Consider the following 12,802-nt stretch of genomic DNA (forward strand, 5'->3'; position numbering starts at 1 on the left):
CCCACGGGAGAGTGGGAGGGGAGCCCTCGAGGTCAGGCAGGGCTCTGAGTAAAGGGGGCGGGAGCGAGCCAGGAAAGTTCCCCCTGCTAGCGGGACCGTTCCCCCTCTTCCATGCCGCTGGCCAGATGCGGCATCCCCCTGCAGGAGGCCCGAGGCCCGGCTGGCAGCCTCAGCGAGGCCATTCAGAGCGGGACCCGGAGGCAGGTGGAGCCCCAGGCCCCCATATGCTGGGGGGTTCAGTGGCAGGCCAGCTGCTGGTGACTCCATCACATGGACTCTCTCGTCCTCCCCCCACCCCCACCCCCCAGCAGAGGGGACGTACTCCAGCCACGGGGTCACTCGGCTCTGGGCCAGGAGCTGTGCAGGGGCTCTGTCCCTGGGCCCACAGCCGCGAAAGCGGCGTCCCCTCCCTGGCCCCCAGGCATCTCCCCCGTGCCCGGGTGACGCGGGCTCTGCGGTGGGGGCAGCCTTTGGCCAGGCTGGGGCCCTGCTGCCCACTCTGGAGCAGGCGCTTGGCGGGAGTGGGGTCTGCTGGGGCTCAGTACCTGCTTGGTCCTGTCCTTCTGCTCAGCGCCCGTCACCTCCTGGATCTTCAGACTCTCCTTGAACAGGGCGAGGCGGAGCTTGGCATCCCCGCGCTGGGTTTTCAGCAGCTGCGCCTGCTGCTGCACCTGCTGGTTCCTCAGCTCGTCCAGCAGCAGGAGGTGGAAGCGGCTCATCCGCTCGGTTTCCTGGCGGAGAGGCGGGCGCGAGCGTCAGGGGCCGGCCACCGGGACGGGACGGTGCCGGCTGCTTAGGAAGTGACCCTGGGCTGCGCATCGCTTCCTCCTGCTTGCTGCCTTCGCGTGGCGCCAGCCTCCGTTAGACACGGCCCCAGGCCGGGGGCGGCAGAATTCTCCCCTGGGGGCTCCCCCTCTGCCGGGCCTGGATGGGGGACGGCGTGCTGGAGCTGTGCTGAGGGGCGAGCCTGGCTGCCGGGCTCCCTCCTGCCCCACCCCAGGACCCTCTTTCATCCCTGCCCCAGACAGGAGCCCAGCCTGGGTTAGGACCGGAGCCCGGGAGGAGGGGGAGGGCAGGGGCAGGGCAGCCGAGGGAGGAGGCTGTGTGGGGAGGGACAGCGCTGCTCCGGGGCTGAGCATGCTGCCTGCCCAGGGCTCCGGCGTCCCACTGGCCCAGGTGGCTCTAGTCCTTCCCCCTTGGTACTGGCCCCACCTGCATCCCCCTGGTCCAGCCACCGTTGGTCCCAGGGCCCCCGCCCGGTTCCGCTGCAGCGCTGGTGGGGGCCCCGAGGCCTCGCCTGGCCTCGGGTACCGCGGAGGGGGCCGCATTGGTGCGGCCGACCAGCCAGCAGCCAGCCCCGCACTCACCTTCTCATGCCGCTTGCTCAGCTGGTGCCGCTGGAGTGAGTACTGCTCCTTCACCTGCTGCTTGAAGAGGTGATACTTCTCCTGCAGGTGCCCTTGCTCCACGCTCCACACCACGGCCTCCCGGGCTGGGGAGGGCAGAGACGTGCGCTCAGGTCCCTGGCCTCATCCCGTCTTTCGGCAGAGTCCCGCCTAGCCCTCATCCCCTGCCGAGCCCTTGGCAGTCCCCTGGCCCTCCCTCAGCGGCAGGCATGTCTGGTGGGTTTTGCCCTGGGCAGTGAATAGCCACACGACTCCCAGGTGTAGCTAAATCCCCAGTGCCATACAGCCCTGCTGCCCCTTCTCCCTCTACACCAGCATGAAGACGAGGGTCTTTAAATACACTAGGACGGGGTGGGCAAACTTTTTGGCCTGGGGGCCGCATCTGGGTGGGGAAATTGCATGCAGGGCCATGAACATAGGGCTGGGGAAGGGGGTTGGGATGTGGGAGGGAGTGTGGGGTGCACGAGGGGTGCGGTGTGCAGGAAGGGGCTCAGAGCAGGGGGTTGGGGTGCAGAAGGGGGTGTGGTGTGCAGGAAAGGGCACAGGGCAGGAGGTTGGGGTGCAGAAGGGGTGCGGCTGGGGGCTCAGGGCAGGGGGTTGAGATGCAGGAGGGGGTGTGGTTTGCAGGAAGGGGCACAGGGCAGGAGGTTGGGATGCAGGAGGGGGTGTGGTGTGCAGGAAGGGGCACAGGGCAGGAGGTTGGGGTGCGGCAGGGGGCTCAGGGCAGGGGGTTGGGATGCAGGAGGGGGTGTGGTGTGCAGGAAGGGGCACAGGGCAGGAGGTTGGGATGCAGGAGGGGGTGTGGTGTGCAGGAAGGGGCACAGGGCAGGAGGTTGGGATGCAGGAGGGGGTGTGGTGTGCAGGAAGGGGCACAGGGCAGGAGGTTGGGATGCAGGAGGGGGTGTGGTGTGCAGGAAGGGGCACAGGGCAGGAGGTTGGGATGCAGGTGGGGGTGTGGTGTGCAGGAAGAGGCACAGGGCAGGAGGTTGGGGTGCGGCAGGGGGCTCAGGGCAGGGGGTTGGGATGCAGGAGGGGGTGTGGTGTGCAGGAAGGGGCACAGGGCAGGAGGTTGGGGTGCGTCAGGGGGTGTGGTGTGCAGGAAGGGGCACAGGGCAGGAGGCTGGGATGCAGGAGGGGGTGTGGTGTGCAGGAAGGGGCACAGGGCAGGAGGTTGGGGTGCGGCAGGGGGCTCAGGGCAGGGGGTTGGGATGCAGGGAGTAGTTCAGGGTGCAGGCTCCGCCTGGTGCCGCTTACCTTGAGCGGCTCCGGGGTGGCAGTGGTGTGCAGCGGGGCTAAGGCAGGCTCCCTGCCTGCCCTGGCCCTGTACCATTCCCGGAAGTGGCCAGCGTGTCCGGAAGTGGCTCCTGGGGGTGGGGTGTAGCAGGCGGCTCCACTGTATGCTGCCCTCGCCTGTGGGTACCACCCCTGAAGCTCCCATTGGCCGTGGTTCCCTGTTCCCAGCCAATGGGATCTGCAGGGGGCGGTGCCTGCAGGCGAGGGCAGTGCACAGAGCCTTCTACCTCCCCCTCCCCCCCCACCACTCGCCCAGGGGCCGCAGGGACGTGGTGCCGGGCCACAGGAAGCCTGCCTTAGCCCCACTGCACCATGGGGCTGGCAATCCCGCGGGCCGGATGGAAAGCCCTCACGGGCCGGATGCGGCCCATGGGCTGTAGTTTGCCCTCTCCTGGGCTAGGAGCAAGGGAAAGATGAAGGAAAGTGCAAGTCCTCCTCTTAGTGGGGAAGGAGAGCTAATCAGCGATGACAGCAAGGAAGCTTCAGTAAAAAGTTTAACAGTGACCAGCTACTCAATAATGTTAATTACTAACAACCGGGGGAAGGAATTCAAGCCAAAATAGGGAAAGAACAGGTTAAAGAATAGTTAGATACGTTAGATGTATTCAAGTTTGCAGGGCCTGATGAAATTAAGGAACTAGCTGAAGCAACCTCGGAACCACTAGTAATTCTCTTCAAGAACGCAGGGAGGTCGGGGTGAGGTCCTAGAAGACTGGAGAGAGGCAAACACTGGAAAGGAGAACAAAGCAGGCCCCAAGGAATTATAGACCACTCAGCCTAAATTTGAAACCTGGAAAGATACTGGCACACATTGTTAATCAGTTTGTAAGCACCTGGAGGATAACTGGGTTCTACGGAATAGCCAGCATGGATTTGTCAAGAGCAAATCATTCCAAACCAACCTAATTCCCTTCTTGGACAGGCTACGGGCCTAGTGGATTGGGGGAGCTGGAGTCGTGAGATATTTTGGGTTTAGTCAGGCTTTTGACACAGTCCCACGTGATATTCTCATAAACAAACGAGGGAAATGTGATCTAGATGAAATTACTATAATGTGGGTGCAAAACTGTACTCAAAGAGTAGGTCTCGAACCGGGAGGGTGTGGTGTGCTTTCTGCTTGACTGAAATATACCGCATGGTCTGTTTGTTTTGGGGACCGTGTGCTGAGCCTAGTGCCTGCTAGGCAAGGCTGAAAGCTTCTTATTGAGGCTTTGATCCCTAAGCCCGTTAGCACCCATCAACCCTTAACCAGGGGCGGGGCTACTCAGGAAGACCAGGGGTTTAAAAAACTCACTCCTAAGCGACCAGAGGAACTAGCGACCAGGATTGGCTCACAGGGAGGTTTTGCGAGAGAGTTCTCCAGGTGAAGGAGGAGCGATTACATGACCCTGGGGGTACATTTGTTGTCTGTAGTGTGTGTGTGTGCTTGTTTTAGAGGGGGATTGTGAGGGGGAGCTAGATACACTTAACATTCTTTAAACTTAAAACCAAAACCACTCCCTGATAAAAACAAAACAATAACAAAGGAAAGAGCTTCAGGAGTCCAAAGAGAATCCAGGCAGAAGTCCAGCAAGAGAGTGGGGGCTACCCAGTTTATTGCACCCAATGCAGCATGTGTGATTACCTGCCCTATGGGCAGATGCTGTATGTGTGCGTTCGGTGCAAGGAGCTCCTGGCCCTCAGAGACCGGCTTTGGAGACCAGAGTGGCTGAACTGGAGGGGCTAAGGGAGACAGAGAGGTACATAGATGAGACTTTCCGGGACACAGTAGAACGGTCCCAGCCCCGGTCTGACAGCCTCTGTGCTGTTGAGGAGGATGAAAGTCTCAGAGAAGGAGAACATCCAACAGGAGCAGAGGGAAACAATCCCATAGTTGGGACCCTCCTTCCAGATGATGTTGTGGTTTCCTCTCGCACTGAGGATACCTCTCCGGGGGAGGGAACTCCAGTTATTAGGAAGAGACAGGTAATAGTTATGGGGGATTCGATCATTGGAAACACAGATAGCTGGGTTTGTGATGACCGGGAGAACCACATGGTGATTTGCCTGCCTGGTGTGAAGGTTGCGGATCTCTCAAGACATCTAGATAGACGTATGTGTAGTGCTGGGGAGGAGCCGGTGGTTGCGGTACATGTAGGTACCGAAGACAAAGGGAAAGGTAGGAGAGAGGTCCTGGAGGCCAAATTCAGACTGCTAGGTAAGAGATTGAAGTCCAGGACCTCCATGGTACATTCTCCGAGATGCCCCCAGCTCCACGCACAGGGCCAGGTAGACAGGCAAACTGCAGGGTCTCAATGCGTGGATGAGATGATGGTGTAGGGAGGAAGGGGTTAAATTTATTAGGAACCGGGGAAACTTTTGGGAAAGGGGGAACCTATACAGGAAGGATGGGCTCCACCTAAACCAAAATGGAACCAGATTGCTGGCACTTAAGATTACAAAGGTCACAGAGCAGTTTTTAAACTGAGGGCTGGGGGAAAGCCGACAGGTGCGGAGGAGCACGTGATTCGGACAGAGACATCCCTTAGGGGAGGGTCTATTAATGGAGATTCTCTATGTCCTAGTAAGGAGGAGATGATGGAAGATGATGAAATACAGGTAGGATCTGATGAGAAACAGTCAAATGAAAAAAAGTCCCGTTCAATTACATCATGTAATGGCAGACAGCTAAAAAGTGACAAGTTTTTAAAGTGCTTATATACAAATGCTAGAAGCCTAAATAAAAATATAGGTGAACTAGAGTGCCTTGTATTAAACGAGGATATTGATGTAATAGGCATCACAGAAACTTGGTGGAATGAGGATAATCAGTGGGACACAGTAATACCAGGGTACAAAATCTATCAGAAGGATGGAACAGGTCATGCTGGTGGGCGAGGGGCACTATATGTGACAGAAAGTGTAGAATCAAATGAAGTAAAAATCTGAAATGAACCAAACTGTACCATAGAATCTCCGTGGATAGTAATTCCACACTTGAATAAGCAGAATATGGCGGTAGGGATATATTACTGACCACCTGACCAGGATGGTGAGAATGACTGTGAAATGCTTCGGGAGATTAGAGAGGCTATAAAAATAAAAACTCAATAATAATGGGGGATTTCAACTATCCCCATACTGACTGGGTACACGTCACCTCAGGACAGGATGCAGAGATAAAGTTTCTTCACACCTTAAATGACTGCTTCTTGGAGCAGCTGGTCCTGGAACCCACCAGAAGAGAGGCAATTCTTGATTTAGTCCTAAGGGGAGCACAGGATCTGGTCCAAGAGATAAATATAGCTGGACCGCTTGGTAATAGTGGCCAGAATATAACTAAATTTAACATCCCTGTGGTGGGGAAAACCCCACAGCAGTCCCACACTATAGCATTTAATTTCAGAAAGGGGAACTACACAAAAATGAGGAAGTTAGTTAAACAGACATTAAAAGGTACAGTGCCAGAAGTAATATCCCTGCAAGCTGCATGGAAACTTTTTAAAGACACCATAATAGAGGCTCAACTTAAATGTGTACCCCAAATAAAAAAACACAGTAAGAGAACCAAAAAAGTGTCACTGTGGCTACACAACAGAGTAAAAGAAGCAGTGAGAGGGAAAAAGGCATCCTTTAAAAAGTGGAAGTTAAATCCTAGTGAGGAAAATAGAAAGGAGCATTGAAGAACAGCTAGCCGAAGACTCAGAAAGTAATAGCAAACATTTTAAAAGTCCATCAGAAGCAGGAAGCCTGCTAAACAACCAGTGGGGCCACTGGACGATCGAGATGCTAAAGGAGCACTCAAGGACGATAAGGCCATTGCAGAGAAACTAAATTAATACTTTGCATCGGTCTTCATGGCTGAGGATGTGAGGGAGATTCTCACACCTGAGCCATTCTTTTTAGGTGACAAATCTGAGGAACTGTCCCAGACTGAGGTGTCATTAGAGGAGGTTTTGGAACAAATTGATAAACTAAACAACAATAAGTCACCAGGACCAGATGGTATTCACTCAAGTTCTGAAGGAACTCAAATGTGAAATTGCAGAACTAATAACTGTAGTCTGTAACCTATCATTTAAATCAGATTCTGTACCAAATGACTGGAGGATAGCGAATGTGACACAAATTTTTAAAAAGGGCTCCAGAGGCGATCCCGGCAATTACAGGCCGGTAAGTCTGACTTCAGTACTGGGCAAACTGGTTGAAACGATAGTGAAGAACAAAATGGTCAGACACATAGATGAACATAATTTGTTGGGGAAGAGTCAACATGGTTTTAGTAAAGGGAAATCATGCCTCACCAATCTACTAGAATTCTTTGAGGGGGTCAACAAGCATGTGGACAAGGGGGATCCAGTGGATATGGTGTACTTAGATTTTCAGAAAGCCTTTGACAAGGTCCCTCACCAAAGGCTCTTAAGCAAAGTAAGCTGCCACAGGATAAGAGGGAAGGTCCTCTCATGGATTGGTAACTGATTAAAAGATAGTAAACAAAGGGTAGGACTAAATGGTCAGTTTTCAGAATGGAGAGAGGTAAATAGTGGTGTCCCCCAGGCGTCTGTATAGGGACCAGTCCTATTCAACACACTCATAAATGATCTGGAAAAAGGGGGTAAACACTGAGGTGGCAAAATTTGCAAATGATGCAAAACTTCTCAAGATAGTTGAATCCCAGGTAGACTGAGAAGAGTTACGAAAGAATCTCTCAAAACTGGGTGACTGGGCAACAAAATGGCAGATGAAATTCAATGTAGATAAATACAAAGTAATTCACATTGGAAAACATGCATCTGATGAAGTGAGTTGTAGCTCAAGAAAGCTTATGCTCAAATAAATTGGTTAGTCTCTAAGGTGCCACAAGTACTCCTTTTCTTTTTATAAACCCAACTATATATATCAAATGATGGGGTCTAAATTAGCTGTTACCACTCAAGAACGAGATCTTGGAGTCATTGTGGACAGTTCTCTGAAAACATCTACTCAATGTGCAGCGGCCGTCAAAAAAGTGAACAAAATGTTGGGAATCATTAAGAAAGGGACGGATAATAGGACAGAAAATATCATATTGCCTCTATAAAATCCATGGTACGCCCACATCTGGAATACTGCGTGCAGATGTAGTCACCCCATCTCAAAAGAGATATATTGGAATTGGAAAAGGTTCAGAAAAGGGCAACAAAAATGATTAGGGGGATGGAACAGCTTCCGTAGGAGGAGAGATTAATAATACTGGGACTTTTCAGCTTGGAAAAGAGATGATTGGGGGGATATGATTGAGGCCTATAAAATCATGACGGGTGTGGAGAAAGTAAATAAGGAAGTGTTATTTACTCCTCATAATACACAAGAACTATGGGTCACCAAATGAAATTAATAGGCAGCAGATTTAAAACAAACAGAAGGAAGCATTTTTCCACACAACACAGTCAACCTGTGGAACTCCTGGCCAGAGGAGGTTGTGAAGGCCAAAACTATAACAGGGTTAAAAAAAGAACTAGATAAGTTCATGGTGGATAGGTCCATCAATGGCTATTAGTTAGGATGGGCAGGGATGGTGTCCCTAGCCTCTGTTTGCCAGAAGCTGGGAATGGGCAACGGGATGGATCACTTGATGAGTCCCTGTTCTGTTCATTCCCTCTGGGGCACCTAGCATTGGCCACTGTCGGAAGACAGGACACTGGGCTAGATGGACCTTTGGTCTAACCCAGAATAGCCGTTCTTATGTTCTTATGTATCTAGTGAAGTCCTGCAGGAGTCAGTCCTAGGTCTGGTACTATTCAATATCTTCATTAATGACTTCATTAATGGAGAGGAAAACGCTTATAAAAATTGCAGATGACCCCCAAGCTGGGAGGGGTCGCTGGCACTTTGGAGGACAGGATTAGAATTCAAAATGACCTTGACAAATTGGAGAATTGGTCTGAAATCAACAAGATGAAATTCAATACAGTGAAGGGCAAAATTCACGGAGGAAGAAAAATCAAATGCACACCTACAAAATGGGGACAAACTGGCTAGGCCGTCGTAGTGCTGAAAAGGATCTGGGGGGTTGTCGTGGATCAGAAACCCAATATAGGTCAACAATGTGATGTAGCTGTGAAAAAGGCTACTATCATTCTGGGGTGTATTAACAGGAGAATCATAGAATATCAGGATTGGAAGGGACCTCAGGAGGTCATCTAGTCCAACCCCCTGCTCAAAGCAGGACCAACCCCAATTTTTGCCTCAGATCCCTAAATGGCCCCCTCAAGGATTGAGCTCACAAACCTGGGTTTAGCGGCCAAACCACTGAGTTATCCTTCCCCCCTGAGACACATCCTCAGGGAGGGCTTGTCCGGGATATGAACCCGGGACCTCTCGGACCCTAAGCGAGAATCCTACTCGAGCATCGTATGTAAGACATGGGAGGTAACTGTCCTGCTCTACTTGCCAGTGGTGAGACCTCAGCTGGAGTACTGTGTTCAATTTTGGGTGCTGCACTTCAGGAATAACGTGGGAAGCGGTGCAGGCCACAGGGACATGCTGGCCGCCACTTCCCGCAGCTCCCATTGGCCGGGAACAGCGAACTTCAGCCACTGGGAGCTGCGGGCGGCCATGCCCGCGGACAGTCAACTTAAACAAAATGTCTCACGGCCTGTCAGCGGATTACCCTGGTGGGCCGCGTGCCGAAGGTTGCCAATCCGTGCTCTAGGTTTACTTCGTCCTGCCCCAACACAGGGGCCTGGACTTGATGACATCCCAAGGTCCCTTCCAGCCAGACACTTCTCTGATTCTCTGATCTCTGCATCTCAGCCCTTATCCCTCCCAGAGCTCAGCTCTACCTCTCCTGAGGCTGTGAATCTTGCTGACGCACTCCCACTCGATAGAGGTCGTTTTCTTCTTGTGCTCCTGGACGACTTTCTGCAAGGCCAGGTTTAGCTCCTCCTGCTGCTGCTGCAGAAATCTCTGCTCCTGCCAGAGGGAAACATATGGGTCTGGCCCCAGAGCAGCCAGATTCTTAAAACTATCGCGTCCTATTAACTCATCAGCTGGCTAGTGCAGATTCCCCAGCTCAGCTGCTGTGGGGAGCTGCTGCCATATGCCAGCTCCATCAGCTGGGACCTGTCATGGTCAGTGGCCTAGCTTCTAGGCTGCCCTGCCCCCGGTTATCGGCCTGCTTATCTCAAGTGCCTGGGGGTCAGTACCCATAGGGCTAGTGGGGCCATTCCTGCTCATCGGCTCTGACTGCCTACATCAGCAGGGCAAGGAATTTCACACAGCAATTCCTGCCTCAAGCCCAGGTGAGGGATGGTGTTCCACACGCTCCTTGCTAGCTGGCATCTAGATGTGGACATTGACTAAACATTAGAAGAAAGCCTGTTCGGCCGGAGGCCAGCTCAGGTTTGCTGTTACAGTGTCTATGCAATGGAGCTCATGTCCTGAGGCTGGGGCTTTTCCACGGGCCCAAAGGGGCTGCAGTACCCCCCTTCCGCCTTATGGAAAATCCCAGCTTTGCAGCTAAACGAGAACAGCGCAGGCCTAGGCTGGGATCTCTGCCCTCTGGGCTCCAGTCATTATAAATCCTGCCTTCGTGCTGAACAGCAATACCAGGACCATCATGGGACCCAGAGGGACCCACAGCATGAAAGTAACCCCAGCGGTAGGTGCAGGGAAAACTTGCCACCTGAGCTTAGATGTCATAGGCTCAGTGACCAGGATTCTTATAGTCCGGGAAAGGGATCCTTGGATCCTATTGGCTAAGTGAGAGATGCATAGATGTGATTGGCTAAGTAGGAAGGATGATTAGAATCTGAGCAGCAGGATTCTTGGATGTCATTGCTTCAGACAAAAGACCCGTAGTTCCCAATTGCACAGGGGGAGGGGAAGGGGAGGGGAGAAAGATCTCTAGGTCCCATTGGCTTATTAGTATTTATTTAATTAAAAATATTAAAGAGGTCTCTATCGGATTCGGGGGGGGTCTGTCACTTCCCTAGGTCCCCCTGGCTCGGGTCAAGGATCCTGAGCTCCCATTGGCATGGGGGAGGGGGAGGATCCCTAGTTCCCATTGGCGAGGGGGAGGATTCCTAGTTCCCATTGGCTCGGGGTGGGGGTGAGATTAAGGCCCCACTGGCATGGGAGCAGTAGGTTCTGTGGGTCTGGGTCTCCGCACGTGGGGTACCTCTCTCCTGTTGCCCCTAAAGGCCGACAGCTTCTTGCCATAGTCCTTCTCCTGCAGGGCTTTCAGCCGCTTGGCCTCATCGCGTAGCCTGGCGGTGAACTCGTGCTCCTGGCGCTCCTGGGCCTGCCGATGATGCCGCTCCAGGCTCTCCACCTCGCGATCATAATACTGCTTCTTACTCTGTGCGTGTGCAGAGCAGGAAGCTTACATGCCTTTTCCTCCCACTCACCGAGCCAAATAATATAGGGGAAGATAAGAAGGGCCGAGCCCCAGACAGCGTCAGCCTCTCTACATTGCAGGGATTGCAGTTTCTAGGCTAGCACCTGGCCCCACTTCTGTGCTTCTGCCACACGGGGTGTCCTCGAGGAGCTGGGCAGCCACACAACGCTGGGGACACGAGCCAGTGCATGTCTCCAGCGGGATGGTGAGCACGGCGCAGAGCACAGCCCTGTGCCGGCCAGCCCAACGGTTTTGGCAAAGGTGGGCGTGTGTCCCGTTTGCTCTTGCCAACTGGACCGAACCAGATCAAATGGGACAAATGCCCACCTTTGTCAAAAACGTGGGGTGCAGAGGAATGTGCGGGGGGGAGGGCGATGCCAGCCCCACACGGAAACGGGGGAGGCGGGGCACGGGGGAGGCAGGGCTCGGGCCGGGGGCAAGCAGGGCTCGAGCGAGAAGTGATGCCAGCCCTGTGCAGGGAGGGGGGGCAGGGCTCAGGCCAGCCCCACGCAGGGAGGGGGACTCAGGCGACTAGCAACACCGGCCCCGCATGGGGAGGGGGGCTTGGATGAGCAGCTCGGGCCAGGGGGCTTGGGCGAACGGCTCAGCCTAGCCCTGCACCGGGGGTGGGGGAAGGGGCCTTGGGCTAGCCCCATGCGCTGTCCTGTTTTCCCTTCGGGAAATATGGCCACCCTAAGCATGTCCCATGTGGGGTCTGGAGCGGTGCTGGATTGGGAGCTGGGAACAGGGGGGATCGAGGCCTGTGATGATTTTCAGTTCTCCAAACTCTGAACTGCATACGACTATGCCCTGGAGATGAGAGCAGTCGCGCCCTGCACCAGCGGCCGTGGGCCTGCCCAGCCTGGCAGCGCCGCTCACAGGGCCCGAGCTGACAGCAGCTAAGGAAGGGCTGTTTGTGGTTACCGTCATTTCCTGCTCAATGTGGCGGAACATCTGCTCCCGCTGCTGATGGAGCTTCTGCTCCAGCTGGCTCTGGGCTCGCTGCTCTTCCTTCTGGAGAAGGCGGAGTTCATGCAGCTCCTGGCGCCTGGCGACAGGGAGACAGACCCACAGAAATGGCAATGGTGGGGAGATGCATTGGCAAGCAATAAGCAACCTCCTGAAACTTCAGCCATTTTCAGAACCAAACTTGACCCTGAATGGTTTTTATTTGTCGCCTCAGGTGAGACTGGCCCAGTTCTGGCTCTAGCCACAAGAGGATCACTGACAATTTTACAGGGAAGCCAGCTCTTGAGTTTTATCACAAGTTTGCAAACTCAACTGACGTCAATGGAGTGGTGCCACTAGAGAATCTAGCCCTGTGCAGATATAGAAATCCCCTGTGTTTGGAAGGTTTCCTGCCTCTTCCCACTTGAGCTGCAGATTGGCAGGGTGGCTGCCACCCTGAGTGTAAATGTGGCTATAGAAAAAGGTGTGAAACCTTTAGACCAAATTCATCCCTGGAGTAACACCAGCGTCTTCAGTAACTGGGATGCAATAACTGCGAACATGCATGAGGATTAGAGACGATCCTGCGCACACTATCCTTTACTTCTGATGAGCTACTGCCCATAACAATAAACAATGTCCAACATTTGTACAGAGAGGTCCCTCCCAAACTCCAGCATGCTGTCTGCAGACGTCCCTCCCAGACTCCAGCATGCTGTCTGCAGACGTCCCTCCCAGACCCACTGCGCACTGTCTGCGGATGTCCCTCCCAGACTCTGCGCTGTCTGCAAACGTC

At 53.9% G+C, this 12,802-nt stretch overlaps 1 protein-coding gene across 1 annotated transcript in view; it reads right to left on the reverse strand.

Moving 5' to 3' along the window:
- LOC102946890 (serine/threonine-protein kinase 10) overlaps window positions 1–12,802 on the reverse strand; it is a 41,368-nt gene that overhangs the window by 2,974 nt on the left and 25,592 nt on the right. The window contains exons 11-15 of the mRNA XM_027832903.3: window positions 11,983–12,106; window positions 10,840–11,019; window positions 9,503–9,632; window positions 1,368–1,492; window positions 546–731 (exon numbers count right to left, since the gene is read on the reverse strand). Coding sequence (XP_027688704.2) covers window positions 546–731; window positions 1,368–1,492; window positions 9,503–9,632; window positions 10,840–11,019; window positions 11,983–12,106 — 745 coding nt within the window. The remainder of the gene's footprint in view (window positions 1–545; window positions 732–1,367; window positions 1,493–9,502; window positions 9,633–10,839; window positions 11,020–11,982; window positions 12,107–12,802) is intronic.

This window comes from Chelonia mydas, chromosome 26 (genome assembly GCF_015237465.2).
Source record: "Chelonia mydas isolate rCheMyd1 chromosome 26, rCheMyd1.pri.v2, whole genome shotgun sequence".
Taxonomy (NCBI): Eukaryota; Metazoa; Chordata; order Testudines; family Cheloniidae; genus Chelonia; species Chelonia mydas.